The sequence below is a fragment of the Periplaneta americana genome, chromosome 15 (assembly GCF_040183065.1).
Source record: "Periplaneta americana isolate PAMFEO1 chromosome 15, P.americana_PAMFEO1_priV1, whole genome shotgun sequence".
In the NCBI taxonomy this organism is placed as follows: Eukaryota; Metazoa; Arthropoda; class Insecta; order Blattodea; family Blattidae; genus Periplaneta; species Periplaneta americana.
The window spans coordinates 31,555,351-31,574,509 of record NC_091131.1 but is presented as its reverse complement, the minus strand read 5'-3'; the positions used below and the strand labels follow the sequence as shown (position 1 = coordinate 31,574,509).

Genomic DNA, 19,159 nt, shown 5'->3' with positions numbered 1-19,159 from the left:
AAACGAGCAAAACTGTATTAACCTACGTAAAGATTATTATTTTTTGGTCCTACAGAATATATCTGCTATGGTAACGATGATTATTAGAGCAGAAAAATTCGCTCCGGCGCCGTACCAAGTAGAAACGTAGAACCAAGAACCCGGGTTCGATCCCCGGCGCCGGAGCGAATTTTTCTCCTTTAATAACCATCAAAACTGTATTAAACTTTTCCGTCTGAAATATCTCAAAGAGCAACTCCTTGAAATAAATGACATTACTTACTGTTCACCCTATATATACAAAACTTAATATTATGTTATTATATACAAAACTTGATATTATGTTATTTTAATAACTATTGGAAAGCAAGAAGAGAAATATTACTCCCTCGCTGAATCCTGAACATGGCTACACACATATACAATATGTAAATTTTGTTTCAAAATCTCACTTCAATTGTTGACCCACTGACGGCTATCATTACGTAATACAAGTGCTATATACTAAAAATAAATGCATAACTGATACTTCATCATCATCATCATCATCATCATCATCATCATCATCATCCTTCACGAATTAGGCCTCTGTAGACCTGTTTCGGCCCCATCTAGCAGTCTTCTAAAAGGTCTTCCTTGTCGACCATGTCCTCTAGGTTTATACTGCATCATAATTTTTGGGATTCTTGAATTTTTCATTCTTCTTACATGATCTAGCCAATTGAATTTGTATCTGCTGATTTTTTCTTCTACTGACTCTACCTCTAATTGTTCTAAAATTTCTTCATTCCTTTTTCGGTCTAAAAGAGTATATCCTGCTGCCCTCCTGAAAAATTTCATTTCTGTTGCTTTGATTCTGTTCATGTCTTTTTTTTCTTTAATGTTTTAGATTTTTGTACTAATTTAGCTTTTAACGTACTGTTTATTATTCCTAGAATTTGTGTAAATTTGGTCATTTTCTTGTTCACATCTTTTTCATTTTGATAAGATATTTCACAACCCAGATAATTGAAGTAACTGATACTTAAAGACAAAAATTGTATTTTGTATCATTGGATGACATGCCATCTCTGAGTCAGTGACATTCCACATATGAATAGCCTGACATTCGTATTACAGAAGGAAAAAACCTCGGAAAAAAACCCCAACCAGGTAATCGGTCCAAGCGATCCTTGAATTAGAACTCTGGCACAACATGAAATGTAGCGACCATAATAAAATATCAAAGATCTCCCAGCACATATTTTATTGTTGGAACTCGATTTTGTATCTATACGGAAATGCTAACACAGAAAATGAAGAAACACTGGCATTCAGTTCGTAAAACAAGTTAATTTTCTACTCAAATGAGAGAGAAGTGTTTATTTTTATTTAACTTAAAAATGATAATGCTTAAAAAGAAACCTTTAGCAAGTAACCCACGAAAACTAGCTTCTCCGTGTTCAAAAATGTCCTGGCAGACTACAGTCGAGCATAAACGTGTAACAAAACTCCGCTTGTCAAAGATCTACTGTAAATCAGAATGAGACAGGACTATTGTTTTATTTCAATCATTACACAGCAGCTGGCTACGGACTGGAATGTCCGGGGTTCGATCCCAGGTGGTGACAGGATTTTGTCTCGTTGCCAAACTTTCAGAACGGTCCCAAGGTTCACTCAGACTCCTATGAAATTGAGTACCGGGTCTTTCCCGGGGGTAAAGGCTGTCAGAGCGTGTTGCCGACCACACCACCTCATTCTAGTGCCGAGGTCATGGGGCTCTACCTTCATGCCCCCCCCCCCCAAGTGCCTTCATGGCATATTACGGGGATACCTTTAGCTTTTTTATTACACATTTTATAGCAGCAATGCGTGTTAAGGGAAGACTCCACTGAAAATCATGAAAATTTTTCCAAATTTTTTTTAGCTATTTCACTTATTCAGAATTTATATTTTCATACCCCAAATGGATTCAGCTCAATTCTGATTACAAATACTCGTATGTTTACACTTTTTAAATTAAGGCTGGAAGGGGGCGTGGAATTTAAAGAGCTGTCAAAATTGTTTTTCATCGAAGAATTCTTTTTTAAAATTTCTGATTACAAATCTAGTAACTTTTTGTTGGCTCCCTGAAGTTACTAGATGAATGTAGCGGAGGAGAATATTAATTTACATAAATATTCATTTTATTTTCAAATCTATTTTTCTGTATTCATCTTTGTTGATTCAACACCAACTTTCTTATGCCAAATATTAATCAATCCGGATGAAATTTTTACTGCAAGTATTTATGAGGTAGCTGCATGTTTCTATGCATTTATTTTATGAGAAATGTTGCTAGTTTATTTTATTAATATTTTTCTTAAGACAAATATTAATAAAATAAACTAGCAACATTACGAGTATTTGTAATCAGAATTGAGCTGAATACATTTGGGGTATGGAAATATAAATTCTGAATAACTGAAATAGCCAAAAAAAAATTTGGAAAAATGTTCATGATTTTCAGTGGAGTCTTCCCTTAAACGTTTCAGAAACTGATTTAAAATTTTATGCTCAGTATTATACGAAAACAGCAAATAGGAAATCCGACAAAATAACTGTCAGATGTGAGACGAGAAATGAGTTGATTGTACAGCTTTCCAACACTCCATATCGTTGTTTTATAGATTTGATACTCGATACTAGAACTTTAAAAGTGAAAAATGAAAAGACAAAATAAGCAAATAAATTAAATAACTAAAGAAACAAATACATTAGCGAGCAAATAAATGAATGAATAAATAAACTCTTCAAATCACACTGGAGTTTATTTTACTAATAGCATGGAGACCAATGAAAAGTGACAAAACGAAATTCAATAATGCTAATACAATATTCTAAACATCGCATTCATAAAGCATTGCACAACATTAAAAGTTTTCAATTGCGCTATAGGTTTTTGGCAACCGTATCTTCGTCGTCCTCTATGACTTATTTGTTACGATTTAGGCTAGTACTACTAAAAATACGTACGCATTCTTTCTTTTACGTAGTGGCCCGCTTGCGCCAATTACTGAAGTTCGATATACAAATTCAACCTTCATGAACAGGGAAGGCGTAGCTCAGTTGGCTAAGGCGCTTGCCTGCCGATCCGGAGTTACGCTCAAGCGCGACTCGATTCCCGCTTGGACTAATTACCTGGTTGGGTATTTTCCGAGGTTTTTCCCAACCATAAGGCTAAATAACCTCGTAGTTGATAGCATCGTTACATAATAAAGTTAAACAAGGAAGGCACAATATGACAATTTCATCATACTCAGAAGGTCCGGTAAATTTTCCACGGTTATGTTTCTAGTTATTTTCTCACTGTATGTCGAAATAAGAGAAAATGTTACGATGCAGCAAATAATATTATTTTTGAGTTGTTTAAAGATTCTATCCCAAGTGTAGCTTTGTGCATAATCAGTTGTTTGAATCAGCGAAGCATAACGTACTCATCCATTAGTGGGAAGCATTTTTAAATTCTTCGGCAATACTAGCCTGAGGATGGGATCAGTGATCGGCACCGAAACGTCAGAAAAATCATACTTCAACACACAGTTGAGAAACACAAGATCCTTTACAATTCAATCGTCTTCATATAAAACAAAAACTTTTTCCACACTACAGCTGGATTAAGACACAGTAGGAATTATGGACCAAGACTACACAATTCAGTATTGAAAAATAATCCAGACCTAACACATTCTTAAGTTTAAAAATAAAGTGAAAATGTTTGTATGATATTTGATAAATTGTATTATTATTTTTTAAGTGTTACTAGCATTATATGGTACTAATTTTTATTGTATTTATCTGATGCATGTAACCTATAACATAAAACATTGTAACAAATACAAATAGATCATTTTCTTAATTAATAACAGTGTATATCTGCAATATATGATTTCTTAGCATCGCCACAGATACACTTGATTGTACTTGTCACTATCTTTTGTTACTAGAGAGTTCTTGAAATTTATATTTTCCCCGCCATTCATAAAATATTTTGATATAATACCTCTTGCACAAAAGGGGAGATCTATAACTGAAACTTAATATATTTCAGTATTATTTGTATTTATCCTGGTAATAATGAACAGTTTGACTCGTAGACATTTTGTTTTTGCAGCATTAACTTCCCATGATTGTACGAGAAGATTCGAAGAGAACGGCAGTTACGTAGACTTTCGGCTCCCCCTTACTACCATTAATTCACAACACAATATCATTACGGCGGTTGCTGTCGTCTGCGATACAACAAACTTTTCTGTTGATTTTCGAGTTTGTCATTTTTTCCGGTTATTATATGCTTATTTAAGCTGTGTTAACTCTCGCTAGTAGTTTTATATTTTACTAGCCGTACCCGTGCGCTCCACTGCACCTGTTAGAAATAAATATAAAGTAATTTCATAATTAACATAGGATGTTTGATCCAGGGAACATTCGTGTTTGATAGGGATAAATCGTTTAATATGTTACTTAATTTAAATTGTATTTAAATAATTAAAAAGCGATCATTTTGGTCCAGAGAGCAATCATTTGGTGCAATGACAATTCCTTTAACATGTTTCTTAATTGTTATTACATGCAACCATAGTTTAATTAAGATTGACATATCATTTAGTTTTAATGTGTAGGCTATACTTTATATTACTTGCAATATGTTTCAGAAGTTAGTGTAATAACATTGTAGAATTATGTCCATCTAGAGAAACTACACTTTCTAATGGTGAAATAATAATTAAACAATTAATTAGCCTCCGATATTACTTCATACAAACACAGAAACATTCTCTTAGGCTATGTTTAATAGCTTTCGATTGTTGTTGTTTATAGACGAAGTCATTTGTTTTTATTTCAGTACAGCGCCTTAGATGGCGTTGTTATTGTAATTTTAAAACTCATTTATCTAATTAAATATCAGTCCTATCAAAATTTGATATAGAATAAAACTTATCGAAAATTAGTTTTAAAGAAACGTTTGTTATGTAATATTTTTCATGAGAATCAATAATAAGAGAGATATTTCGATTCATTTAATTCAGGCCCACTTATAACCCCCCTTTTAAATAAAGTATTTTGAATCCCATATAGCTTAAAATCTAAGTTACAACGAACTTAACCATTATCGCGTGAAAAGGTAACAAACATACAGACAGACAGACTGACAGACAGACAGACATACAAACAAAAATTTCAAAAAAGCGATTTTCGGTTTGAGGATGGTTAATTATACATGTTAACAGCAATTATTTTTGGAAAATCGAAAATTACCAGAAAAATTTTGGCTACAGATTTATTATTAGTATAGATTTTATCCGTCTTACTATTTATTTTATTATTGTAAATATTTTTGTTTTATCACTATTATTATTATTATTATTATTATTATTATTATTATTATTATTATTATTATTATTAATGAATTATTTTGTATTACAATCTTTGTATCATTTCTGTCACGATTATGCTATTATTATTTGAATAATTTCAAGGGAAAAATTGTTCCGGGGCCGGGTATCGATCCCGGGACCTCTGGTTGAACGTACCAGCGCTCTCCCAACTGAGCTACCCGGGAACTCCACCCGACACCGTCTCAACTTTTTTCACTGTGTACGTTAACAGAAAACCACAATTCCAAGTCACACAGTTTGTGTGCACTCGATGTGGTCTCTGGCGTTTCGTCAGCCCACGCGAGTTGTGTGGATATAAAAGGAAAAAAGTTGAGACGGTGTCGGGTGGAGTTCCCGGGTAGCTCAGTTGGGAGAGCGTTGGTACGTTCAACCAGAGGTCCCGGGATCGATACCCGGCCCCGGAACAATTTTTCCCTTGAAATTATTCAAATCTGCTTTACAGGGAGCTTCACCTGAAAGACTAGATTTGATATTATTATTATTATTATTATTATTATTATTATTATTATTATTATTATTATTATTGTTACTATTATTTCAATCATCAGCATTATTATTTGATCCCTGTAAAATTTATGTAGACTACTGGACTGTACCCGAGCACGAGCATATGCTCATTTCGGGTATCCATACATACAGTATGTATTCATTTCAAATGTAAATTGTAAATAAATTTGAATTTGAATTTTTATTATAATCCTGAAGAATGCAATACATACGGACAAAGCAAAGCTAAGTCCATGGCATGTCGACATGCAGCACAAATTTACAGCGAGGGTCGGCATGTTTGGTGTCGCTTGCCTCGTAATAACTACGACCGTGTAACTGTGTAAATAGCGCACGTTTCACTGACAATTCAAGGTTCAAACCCAAGCAGAACAAGGTCGACCCACTTAGCCTTCCACCGATAACTCCGAGATGGTTCGCAGCTCTATCGTCCTCTACCGCCCACTGTGCATACAGGTCAAGACTTTTAATGCGCATTCCTTCCCAGCTCATACTGCTCTTCGTCCTCCTTACAGGACTAGATTACACTAGAACCCCAATCTCTTTGCCGAGATTGAGCTACGGTTATTTCGAAAAGAAAAACATTGAAATTCCTTATTTGACGTTCCTTTTCGATCACAGGATTTTGAAAGACGATGGCAAGATGGTATGGCTAAACGAGAATGACACAGAAACTCTAAGAAAACGAGACCTGCTTACAGTGACGATTTCTGATAGGGGTGTACCGCTTTTACCACCACCTTTATTATATCACTTTAAGGGGCTAGGTACAGCTTAGAGCAGTAAAATTTTGGAAATATTCAACTTTTTTCCCTCCAATACTGTATCTTGTATAATAATAAAAATTAGTATGTGTAAAACACTGTCCTTCTGCTATACAATATATATATATATATATATATATATATATATATATATATATATATTTTACGATTTAAAAAAAAAATATATATATATATTTTTTTTCAAAATTCACTTCACTGTGCAGTGATGAAGCGTTTCCCACATAATTAAAAAGTATCCAACATTTGTGTGTATTTATGCATGTCATATCTACAATATGATGCAAGATCACTTCTCTACCTTTGATAATTGTCTGACAAAAAATAAATTCGTTTTAAAAAATGGTCAGATATCAGTATTTCCTTCTAACACAATAAAAAAATATTATTTATTAAGGAATGTAGTTGAAAGAGCATGATATTTCAGTCATAAAATAAAAGAGAGAATGTGAAAAAGTTAACAAGTTTGAGTTATGAGGGGAACGCTTCGTCACTGCACAGTGAACTATCATCATTTTGAATTTTGAAAAAAAATATATAAATTTTTTTTTAAATCGTAAAAATATATATTTTTTTCATATAGCAGAAGTACAGTGTTTTACACATACCGATTTTATTACTGTACAAGATACAATAATGGAGGAAAAAAATGTTGAATATTTCCAAAACTTTTACTGCTGTAAGCTGTACCTAACTCTTTAACTGAATCAAGACTGAATTATTACATCTCCCAAATTACGTCGAATAATTTCGTCTAATCTTTCCGCAATCAACAGCAACACAACGTACTTGCGTTTAGTACAGCGAGTGGTGTGGCAATTGCTCTGCCACCGAAAAGACGAAAGTAATCCACACGTAATAGCTATTTACTTCACAAATACTCATAACGTGTGGTTTATGAGAGGATCGAGATACCTCATTGGGAATCCGAAAGACGTAGTCACCCGTTCAAGAACAGATGTTATATATTGCGAATTCTGGTGACAGCCCGTTTACAATATTTGTGGCGGTGTGAAGTAAGTTTTGTTGTTGCTGTTCGTGATGTGTATTTAGACTCAGCGGAAGAGAGGTTGGAAATTAAAATTTTACAAAAAGCCACTCCAGCATTACGCATTGAACAAACTATAAATATCATGGGAGAAGAGAGGTTTTCGACCTTACCAACGGTTTCAGTGAAAGAAGACACTATCATGAACATTTTCAATTTGAACCAGAAAGTCATTGTTTTCAATGAAGCTGTTTAACATAATGTACAATATTATTTGGTATATCAATTTCTAATATGACTTTGATAACTGCTGTTCCTGTACATAGTTACGTCCACACCTGTGGAGTAACGGTCAGCGCGTCTGGCCGCGAAACCAGGTGGCCCGAGTTCGAATCCCGGTCGGGGCAAGTTACCTGGTTGAGGTTTTTCCGGGGTTTTCCCTCAACCCAATACGAGCAAATGCTGGGTAACTTTCGGTGCTGGACCCCGGACTCATTTCACCGGCATTATCACCTTCATTTCATTCAGACGCTAAATAACCTAGATGTTGATACAGCGTCGCAAAATAACTCAATAAAATAAAAAAAAAATACATGGTTACTTTTTTTTTTCATAATGTCATTGCAAAAGGAACCCATTGCTTCACATTTCATTCCTTTTCTTTCTGTTTGGGGTTAAATTTATGTTGCATGGACCAGAAGCCTTTTTCGGGATATATATATAAAGAATTCTGTCGTTTTTAACCTCCTTTCCGTTCAACTTTAAGAGTTCCAAGACCTAAGCAGAGTTCAAAGAAAGATTATGTTAAAAATATAATTATTAACACATTTATTGGCTCCGTGATGAAAAGTACCACAAAAAAAGGTGCCGAAACGTTCCGCCAGAAAATAGCACTGTGTGTGTGTGTGTGTGTGTGTGCGTGTGTGTATGTATAAGTTTTCGATCATCTATCACAATTATGGATTTGTGGTTAAAACAGGGATTTCGTTTTGAATATTCTATCATATCATAATGCTAGAGAGAGAAAATATTTATTTTGTTGGTCTATTTAGTTTTCCCTGTGTTTGTACACTGAAATAAAGTATATGCAGTAGTTGTTTTCATAAATGATCGAAAACTTTGACCGGTAGTGTATATATAAATGCTGCGCAATGGCAGGAACCGTATCTTTTTATTGTCTCTAGTCTACGAACGTGTCTCACAGATGTCACTAATACCGAAAACCGTAAACCACTTAGTTCAGTGGTCGTCAGCACTCGCTGAAATGGGTAACGGGTAAGGAATGTATAGGAATATGAACGCCCATGCAGAAGGGAGAGGGAGAAAGAATAACCGCCAGCAGCCACGGATGAACTCTAGTGCACCTCTTATCCGCGGGTAAGAGACGCTAGCCCGAGGGTGCACTGTGCTGATGACCGATAGCTTAGTTCTTCCGGTACTATTCGAAATGCACCACAGGTGGGTGGGTCTCATTACACTCGGATGATGATGATGATATGATATGCCGAAGGGGAAACGGAGTACCCGAAAAAAAATCCCTGTATTGCCTGACCACCTATGTATCTATAAATTGTACCACTAACCGCGACTGCCTATTTCATAGAATTGCTATCTTAAAATTATCACAGGATCTGTCAAGAAATGAATTTCTGTATCTTTGATAAGCCAAACTGAATCAGGAGAGGAGTTTAAAATAACAAGAACAGAGCTGGTCCTGTGGTACTTACCGACAGAGGCACCTGTGTGTGGTGGGTCTCGTAGCGCTCCGTGCTGACGCTCCTGGTAGTCCCGTACTCTCCTCCAAGTCCCGCGGGATCTCTTCCTCGCGTGCCGTTCAGCGACCCATATCCCGAACCCGAACCGCTACCGGGTGACGTCACCCCACTGCCAGGGGATATCGTGTTCTGCAGATCCGCGAGAAGTGCATCTGAAAAGCAAGACCGAGGCCTGTGAATTCAAGGGAAATGACTGGAATAGCAGTCAGTTATGCACACACTAACCAACACTAGAGCCCAGATGTTTATATCTCAGGATCTGCGCAATATCTCGCAGTTGACAATGTCGCAGAATATCCAGTCTTGCAGAGAGAGAAATATACAAATAGAAAGACAGAACGATCGTTTCTACAACTCTTCGTTTCTTATTTTATACTTCCTTCGTTTATCTTTCTTGCAACCCTTCCATCCTTCTGTTTCTGCTTCATAACACGATGTGCACTGAACAAAAAAGATACGCTTATTGTGCTGGACAGAAATTAATTTATCATCATTTATTCCTCTATATTAACTAATAAAAATGTATACATAACAGAAGCCACAAATAATAATTATTCAAGTCAGTTTCAATGCTCTAAAAATGAGTAACAAAACGCCTTTCAGTTTATTACCCGCAAAACAAATGTGTCAGAGAAGTTGCAACTACACAGATAAGTTATCTCTTCTAATTTCTCCCTTTCTTTCTTTCTTCCTTCCTTTACATACATACATACTTATACCTATCGTGTATACACACATACATATAATATGACTACATTTCTGGTTACAAATCTAGCGAGTCTTGAACCCAATTGCAGTATTGAAGTGAAAATTTATCACGAAACATACGAGTAAAATACGCTACCTTAAAAGTTCTAGTGTTTATAACGGTATAATAATACTAATAATAATAATAATAATAATAATAATAATACTAATAATAATAATAATAATAATAATAATACTTACTTACAAATGGCTTTTAAGAAACCCGCAGGTTCACTGCCGCCCTCATATAAGCCCCTCATCGGTCCCTATCCTGTGCAAGATTAATCCAGTCTCTACCATCATATCCCACCTCCCTCAAAAACAAATTTTAATATTATCCTCCCATCTACATCTCGGTCTCCCCAAAGGTATTTTTCCCTCCGGTCTCCCAACTAACACTCCATATGCATTTCTGGATTCGCCCATACGTGCTACATCCCCTGCTCATCTCAAACGTCTGGATTTAATGTTCCTAATTATGTCAGGTGAAGAAAACATGCGTGTAGTTCTGCGTTGTGTAACTTTCTCCATTCTCCTGTAATTTCATCCCTCTTAGCCCCAAATATTTTCCTAAGAACCTTATTCTCAAACACCCTTAATCTCTGTTCCTCTCTCAAAGTGAGACCTCAAGTTTCACAACTATACAGAACAACTGATAATATAACTTATTTTGTAAATTCTAACTTTCAGATTTTTTGACAGAAGACTAGATGACAAAACCTTCTCAACCGAATAATAGCAGAAATTTCCCATATTTATTCTGCGTATAATTTCCTCCCGAGTGTCATTTATATTTGTTACTGTTGCTCCAAGATATTTAAATTTTTCAACCTCTTCGAAGGAATAATAATAATAATAATAATAATAATAATAATAATAATAATAATAATAATAATAATCAATCAATCAATACAGGAATCAATTTCCTAATGCATGAAGGATGATGATGATGATGATGATGATGATGATGATGATATGTAGATACATTTATAGAAATGTTATTTCAGTCTCAAAGAGACAAACTTACCAACGCCCTTAGTGATTCACCGGTAAGGTATTTGAAGATGAAACCTGTTCGCAGACAATTTCTATGTCTAACTTTCCTCCAACAGTTTCAAGCGGACGTGACTCACTTTTCTTTGAGGACGTCACAATCAACAGGGAATTTCCACGAAAGACAGGCAGGCCTGGCTGTGTGTCGAGCAAACGGATCCACTTACAAAGATTGTCTGCAAGCGCATTCCTTCCTCAGATATTGACATGGTGCGATATGTCAGGTTTATGAATGGAGCACACACACTTGATAGCACACGTGAACTTTAGGAGGGTGGCTATCTGCTTGCGCTCCTCGCACTGCAGCATCTTAAAGTCGCCAAAAGAATTCTGGGAACAGAGTTCTAGCAATTTTGTCGGAGCATGATTTGTTACCATGCCTGCCACTTATAGATTTGGCAGGCCTACTCCGCGTGTTCATTTCATAACTTTCCACCTTGAATAATTTTAGATGTGCAGGGGATATGATTTTGAGGGAAAACTCATCGATTTTATTTTTGAGAGAGAAGCTGGCTGAATTTTCTGTTGCATCCCATCAATTCCCCAACCCCCACTTCTGAACTTCAAATTGCAGCTTCTAACTTTAGACACATCGTTTTACAGGGGATGATAATTCCAATCCGTCTACGAATAATAATAATAATAATAATAATAATAATAATAATAATAATAATAATAATAATAATGTCCATCCATGCTGCACTGACGTGCACGGACATATTTCACAGACCGACGCCGCGACGCCGGTCCTTTTGGCAAAATTACCACATTTCTTCCTTTAAATTCCCTTTAGGAAAGCAAATTTCACCTCAGCTTTAAGGGAATATGTACGTGAACAACCACAAATATTATCAGAAAATGCAGGCTCTAAATTTCAAATTTTTTTTTATAAGGAAATGAACTCACAATTGGACAAAAATTACAAGGTACCACAACAAGACTTATTAGAACTTAAATATCTGATAAAAGTATAAAAAGTTACTAATAATATTTTTTTAGAATTCACTTTTTACTTTAAATTAAATTTTCCAAAATTTGAAAATTATCACATATATTATTTCATAACTCCACAACCATTAGAGAGAGAGAATTCTGAAATTTTGTATACTGATTTAACATGAATTTATGCGAAAGGTAGACTACAATAATACCCATTTCTTTGAAAACAGAAAAATTAGGTTACAAAACATTATGTAAATTTTAATATTTTTATATAGGAGAAATAAAAAAATTAATTGTATTAAAAAAACAAGGCTACATGTCTGAGAGTAGTCTACTTTTCAAAAATAAGTGTTTATTACATGCAGGAAAAAATATTAAAGATGTCACAGAGACCATAATAATGTTATGGTTACCAAATGATGTAACTACAGAATTTTTTTTCTTTTGTTTTTTTTTTTTTCCATACTTTGATATAAGTGGTTTGAAAAGTATTATTAGTAACCTTTTTTTATACTTTTATCAGATATTTAAGTTCTAATAAGTCTTGTTGTGGTAGCTTGTAATTTTTGTCTAATTGTGAGTTCATTTTATTATAACATTTTAGAAATTTAGAGCCTGCAATTTCTGATAATATTTGTAGTCGTTCACGTACATATACTCTTAAACTGGTAAAAAAAAACCAATAACAAAGAGAGCCAAAATCGGTAACAACGAAATCAACATATAGATATCCCTATCCGTTGCTCTGCTGATCCAGTCATGAAGCAGATATACCACTAACAGTAGGATGTTTCTTCATCTAAGTTATAACGGTGAAACAACTAAAGATCTCACACTACCGTTTTATAGACATTTTCACATTTTGATAAAAATGCTGTAGAAATGTCTTTTTCACTATTATTCAACTTGTTTAACAGTTCTTGACACTCAAATCTCAATAAAATCTAGTTTAAAGTAATATTTTGTGGGTAACATTCAAACATGTCACTTTTTTATACAGCTGGTATAGGCCTATAAAATTTTCACACAATTAAGGTATCTGTTTTTGGACTTAATTTCTTTTTATTTTGCCACATATGTATAATTATTTGCTTTCTTCTAAACTAATAAATTTTTCCCGCATTTTAGGCAAAATGGTAAACATTTCTCTTTTCCCTTTCTTTTAAAATTTCTCCGAAACGGGAAATTTCCCTCGACTTGCCATCACTGCTGACGGTGGAAAGCAAATCATTTTGTTTTTTCTTTATGCAAGATTTTATAACTATTTAAAGTTACTCTCTTTTAAAATTACAGATTCTAAGAGTAATACCTCTGTTTACCACTCTTTTCTCTTATTGGAACATGTATTCAACAGATAGCTTACAAGCATTTACACATTTTAGATTTGTTTACTAACTTTTTATTTCCTATTTAGGGCCTTCGAAAACGCGGGGTCCACAGCATGTTACATTTGCTACTGCTGTTACTCCAGCACTGGACATACTGAATCACATCTCTCACTTTCTAGAAATATTATTCTGTGTCAGGTTTTAAAGTAAAGAAAAGTTGGAGACTGTTTGGATTACACAGGTAAGTTGTACGTGTGATAGAGGAAATCTGTCCGGTAGCCTGTTCTAATATGGTCGATAGGCATGCCTCTAGCACCAAGATAACGCATACACTCAACTTTACAGCCCCGCATTATCATAGACGTCTGCTCTTCCAGGGGAGTCTTCCAGTCATAAATATATTTAAAACCACGGTTCTTCGAAGAACAGCAACAGGGTCGACATGGCAACGTCATATTAAAACATATGGAGAAGGCTTTGTCTCGCCATAACATTTACTACTGACCTAGTGACGCCTACATGGAAGTCACTCTGATAAACTGGCCATCAGTAACCATGGTGATCTTAGATTTAGTTTCAATATAACTAAGACCCAATTGTATAAAACTCCCTGACTAAAGATCAACTTTGATCGAAGATCGAAAAGTGAACCGAGTTCAGACACTTCTTCTATTGTATAAAACTTTTCTCCGATCAATTACCTTGGTTCAAATGCAATCTAAGTTCACGTGAAAAGGATTTGGCAACATCGCATAAACATGTGAAATATGTGATGCGCGGACCATGTTGTACAAGTTTGTTCAGAGTTGCCAATCTAGAGACTTTAACTCTTTTTCAATAACAATTTCTTTTAACTTCTGTATTGCTTAAATAGGGGTTTAGCGAACTTTTTTGCACCCCACAGTGACAAAATTTAATCTTTCTTTGTTGATTAATGACAAATCTAGCGACTTTAAAACTACTTTTTGGTGACTTTCCGTACACACTGTTGGAGACACTGGTTTATTTGTGCAATGTAAATAATGGCGGACAATAAGAAGAAAGTTGACTGTTCTCCAAATTGTTATCATGTTATGGTGTTTGATACTGCTAAACATAATAAAGCTTTATAAAACGACAAATTAGAAATTTATGAATGTACCTATCACATCCATTAATAATTAATGGTTGTTATAAACATAATATAATTATAGGTTATGTTATTTGATACTGCTGAACACGATAGAGCCATATAAAATATAAGATTGTTTGTGTATTAAAGCAAGAAATTAAAATATATAAGTGTAACTACCATATCTATTAATATTAATAACAATGGTTATTCTATTTGCACAGTCTGCCACTCGTATATTTCAAACAGAAAAGAAATAACTGAACTTGGATCATCTAACTTAATCGGAGAAATTTCTTCAGTCAAAGTTGACTGTAGTTTCAGACAAATTAATCTCAGATTAGACTTTATACAACACAAAATTCCAAGTTCAGCTAGAACAAGGATCAATTTAACCTCTGATCTAAGATTAAATGGTTTATACAATCGGCCCTAAGTGGACTTTCAAATCCGAACAAGACATTGCACGTCTCCTAGCTCTTCAAGAGAGTGAGTCTGGAGCTTGGTTACACGCATTACCTTCTCCTCACATCGGCACCCTAATAGATAGTACATCCTTTAAAATCGCTATAGCTTTACGCCTTGGTTGTAAACTCTGCCAGCCACACCAATGTATTTGCGGAGGAATTGCTGATATTTACGGCCATCATGCACTCAGCTGTGCGAGGAGCAAGGGTCGCATTCCCAGACATACATCACTCAATGATATCATTAAAAGATCTCTGACTTCGTGTGGCATCCCGTCTCTTTTGGAGCCACCAGGTATTAGTCGCGCTGATGGTAAACGACCCGATGGTCTCACCTTAATTCCATGGTCTACAGGAAAATCTTTAATTTGGGACTCCACTTGCGTTGACACTCTAGTTCCATCTCACTTACCGAATACCTCCAGACGCGCAGCATCTGCTGCTGAATTAGCCGTGAAGAAGAAAGTCAATAAATATGCTCATCTTTTAGACAATTATATCTTTGTCCCAATTGCTATGGAGACCTTCGGTCCTTGGAGTCATGACGCTAAAGTTTTGGTGTCTCAAATCGGCCAAATTTTGATCTCCATTACTGGTGATCGCCGTTGCACTATTTATTTGCGTCAACGCTTAAGTATTGCTATTCAACGCGGAAATGCAATGAGCGTTTTGGGTACTCTTCCAGAGTCCAGCCCTTTGGACGAACTTTTTCTCTATGTAAACGTTTGTATTTAGTTTTTATATATGAAACAATTGAAAAAAAAAGTGGACAGAGTTATGCAACAACAGACCAACCAGCAAAATTACTTTTTGAAGATACTGCGATATTTAATTAAATTTAATTATATATTTATAGTAGCAATTCCTTTCACATCCAACCGACTCTGAGCCTGGAAGAAAGTACCTAATATAAAAACCAAACAGGACTTTCTTTTTACTAAATTCTAATAAATATGGTGTACATTTTGCAACGGTCTGTTGTCGCAAACATACAACATAGAGGAAAAACAAGTGAGCAAGAACTAAAACTCGTGGAAAATGAGACTGTATTCAGGTACTTTTTTTAAACAGTTTCAACAATCTATCTGCGGATACACTAAAATCAATCTTTACAAAATTGTTGGATGGTCTGTTGTTGCGTAATTCAGTCAAAGTATTTTGTTCCATGAACAAATGCTGCTCTGTAGTCTAAAAAACAGCCTTTGTAGATAAGTTGGCAGAGAGTAGGCTTATGACTAAGGACCCGGGTTCGAACGTCGGTGATGGCGGAGTCGTATTTTTGGCGGACAAAGCCAAGATTCGAAAGGATTTCCTCTAGGACGGAGAATTTAACGCTTCGATCATTTCTTTACTTTTTAAATTTATTTTTATTTATACCAAATTTTTTTAAATTGATTTCAATGAAAATTAATTAAATTACAATTATTACAAATTACATAATGCATATTTAAAATATAAGTTTGCACGCAAGAGAGCAAATTCTCATGGTTTGGGAAAGTTCCAGTTACATAATATAATGCTAGAAGTTAAGTGATATATTTAAAATTATTGTAAGTAGAAATTGAAAAAGAAATAATATCTATACGAAAAAAGTTAAATAAGGGATAGGTTCAATAATTTCGTACTTGCATTATTTTAAAAGTTAGCCTATGCTGTTTGACCTCTTTCCTGGACTTTGCAGGGAACACCAAAGCAACTGATTCGATTATGGACGCAAAGCAGTCAAGAAAATTCCCCCTACTGGAATTTTACGCGGATCACAGAATTTATACAGGTAAAGGGTTCCAATTTCGAAGTAAGAGAGCAAGCGGGCTGGAGATAAGCAACACGATATGGTAAATTCTTATGAAGAAACTAAAAATATGGCCTTATATTCATAATATAGAAGTACCGTAAACTTGATGTTAAGGTAGACTTGCGACTTAGAGTATCTACAATAATAAAATTGAAGAAAAGACTTCGCAAAGCAACATCAACCATTCTACTGATAACCTCATGGTGTCTAAAAAAACTTATTTTAATTTTAACAGAAAAGACAACCACCTCACTGAAAACCTTATGGCAAGGCTAAAAAGCTGCTTTCATTTTCGACAGCAAAGATATGATATGATAAAACGTAAAATACTACATTATACAAATGTTTAAGGAGTAGAACATGATTACTAGACTATTACAGAAAAGATTTTGGAGGTCCGCCACAATGAAATGTGAATATCAAAGAGTCCATGACACTCAGTAAGTGGGGAACCAGAGAGTTTGATCATATGCAGAGAAAGGATAAGAACATCATGCCTGAAAGAATATTAATATGCAAATCCTCTGGTAAATTGGACATAGGTTGCCTCAAGAAAATATGGAAGGATCAGATATAATGGAGCTTCTACAGCTTATTGCTTGTTGTAAATGATCTCATGCATGCCACCATGTCTTTCAAATTTTACTTCAAGAAAATACAATATAACAATAATACCGTTTACAACTAATAAAGGAACTGAACTGTAGTGAAATTCTGAAGGGATTAAGAACATTAAGGACAAAAACGTCATGGCAACAAGAAGAATATATAAAAATAAATAAAAGAAAAGTGAAGATGGGCTTAGTTAGGTGGAGGCTAGGAATATGGAAATTGAAAAAACAGGAGGAGTAACGTAAGAAGGATATATACCCCCTTTGCAGCATGAGAAAAGACGCGTTCCATATAGTATTAGAATGTCAAGAAACAGACAATACAAGGAAAAAGTGGTTAGACAAAAGCTTTTTGGGTATTAATAGATACGCATCGTATAAGAAAATATGTAGTACAACTAATATAAGCGAGTTAAAAAATAGGCAAATTTTTAATGATAGTGACGCTGAAATGGGAAGAGAAAGTTAAAACTAATGGTGTATTACATTTATCTTTCTTGTAGTGTGTGTATGTGTGTGTGTGTGTGATTAGATAGTAGTTAATTGAATGTGTTAAGTTTTTCGAGGATAAAGTATATTGGATTAGTTTTTAGGATAATGTAAGACTTGACACAGGCGAATAAAATTGTAAAGTAAGGCAGATCTGGGGTAATATTATAGAATTGTAACAGGTCTGTCTTACAGAAATATGATGGATAAATAAATATATCATATCATATCATATCATATCATATCATACCATATCATATCATATCATACCATATCATATATCATATCATATCTCATGTATATTATATCATATCATAACATGTATCATATCATATATCACTGCAGTGAAATGTGTAAAATGTATGACAAAGTAGCCCATGTGTCAACTTTATAAAACCTTTTTTTTTTTTTTTTAATTATAGATGCTAAAGTTATATGAAATACCCTAAACAAGTTTCTCTTCCACTTTTTCTACAAAATTACATAGCACCAAATTTCATCCCAACTGCATCCACACAGCACAGAGCGAGAGGGGATTGCAGAACCACCACTTCTCAACAGCGCGAACATAACTTGGTGAATATTTTAAGTCTCGTACGAATGCCGCTGCAGTGCCTGGAGGAATAAACTGATGATATTCATACCAACACAAGAGGCGTCAAAATTACACATCGTAAGGAGAGTGTAAACTTTTTACGGTTCGAAACAAAGTGGCAGGCAGAGTCGTAAACCGGGTGCTCAAAGACGCCGCTCCTTCGGGCACGCAGGGTAGGGCGTGCATAGAAACACAAGGGGTTGGAACGAGAGCCAAAATTTACATCCTTAATCGGGCAATGTCATACGTGAACCTAAAGGTCGCCACCACGGCCCATTACAATGCTGGTCTGTTTCGCAAGCGAAAGGAAGCCATGTTGTGCAATATGGCAAGGTGTGACTGCATGCCACAAACAGAATTTATGTTGTTTCTTTACAATGGTCGCATTTAAAGAAAACGCTTAGGATATTTTCAGCCTTCTCGTCCGCATCTTGTGTAAGGTACAGTCTATGTTGAGCAATAACTCGCCATTCTGTTAGCTCGAGTTCGACTCTGATGGAAAAACAAAATAAAAACGCTGTAACTAGTGATGGGTAAATTCCAGGGAACTTTGCCATCGGGAATATTTCTCTA

The 19,159-nt window shown here is 35.0% G+C and overlaps 1 protein-coding gene across 6 annotated transcripts in view; it reads right to left on the bottom strand.

Annotated features, from left to right (window-relative positions):
* Pax (Paxillin) overlaps positions 1-19,159 on the bottom strand; it is a 266,633-nt gene that overhangs the window by 86,367 nt on the left and 161,107 nt on the right. For all 6 annotated transcript variants that reach the window (XM_069846900.1, XM_069846899.1, XM_069846901.1 and 3 more), the window contains one exon: positions 9,401-9,600. In XM_069846900.1, coding sequence (XP_069703001.1) covers positions 9,401-9,600 — 200 coding nt within the window. The remainder of the gene's footprint in view (positions 1-9,400; positions 9,601-19,159) is intronic.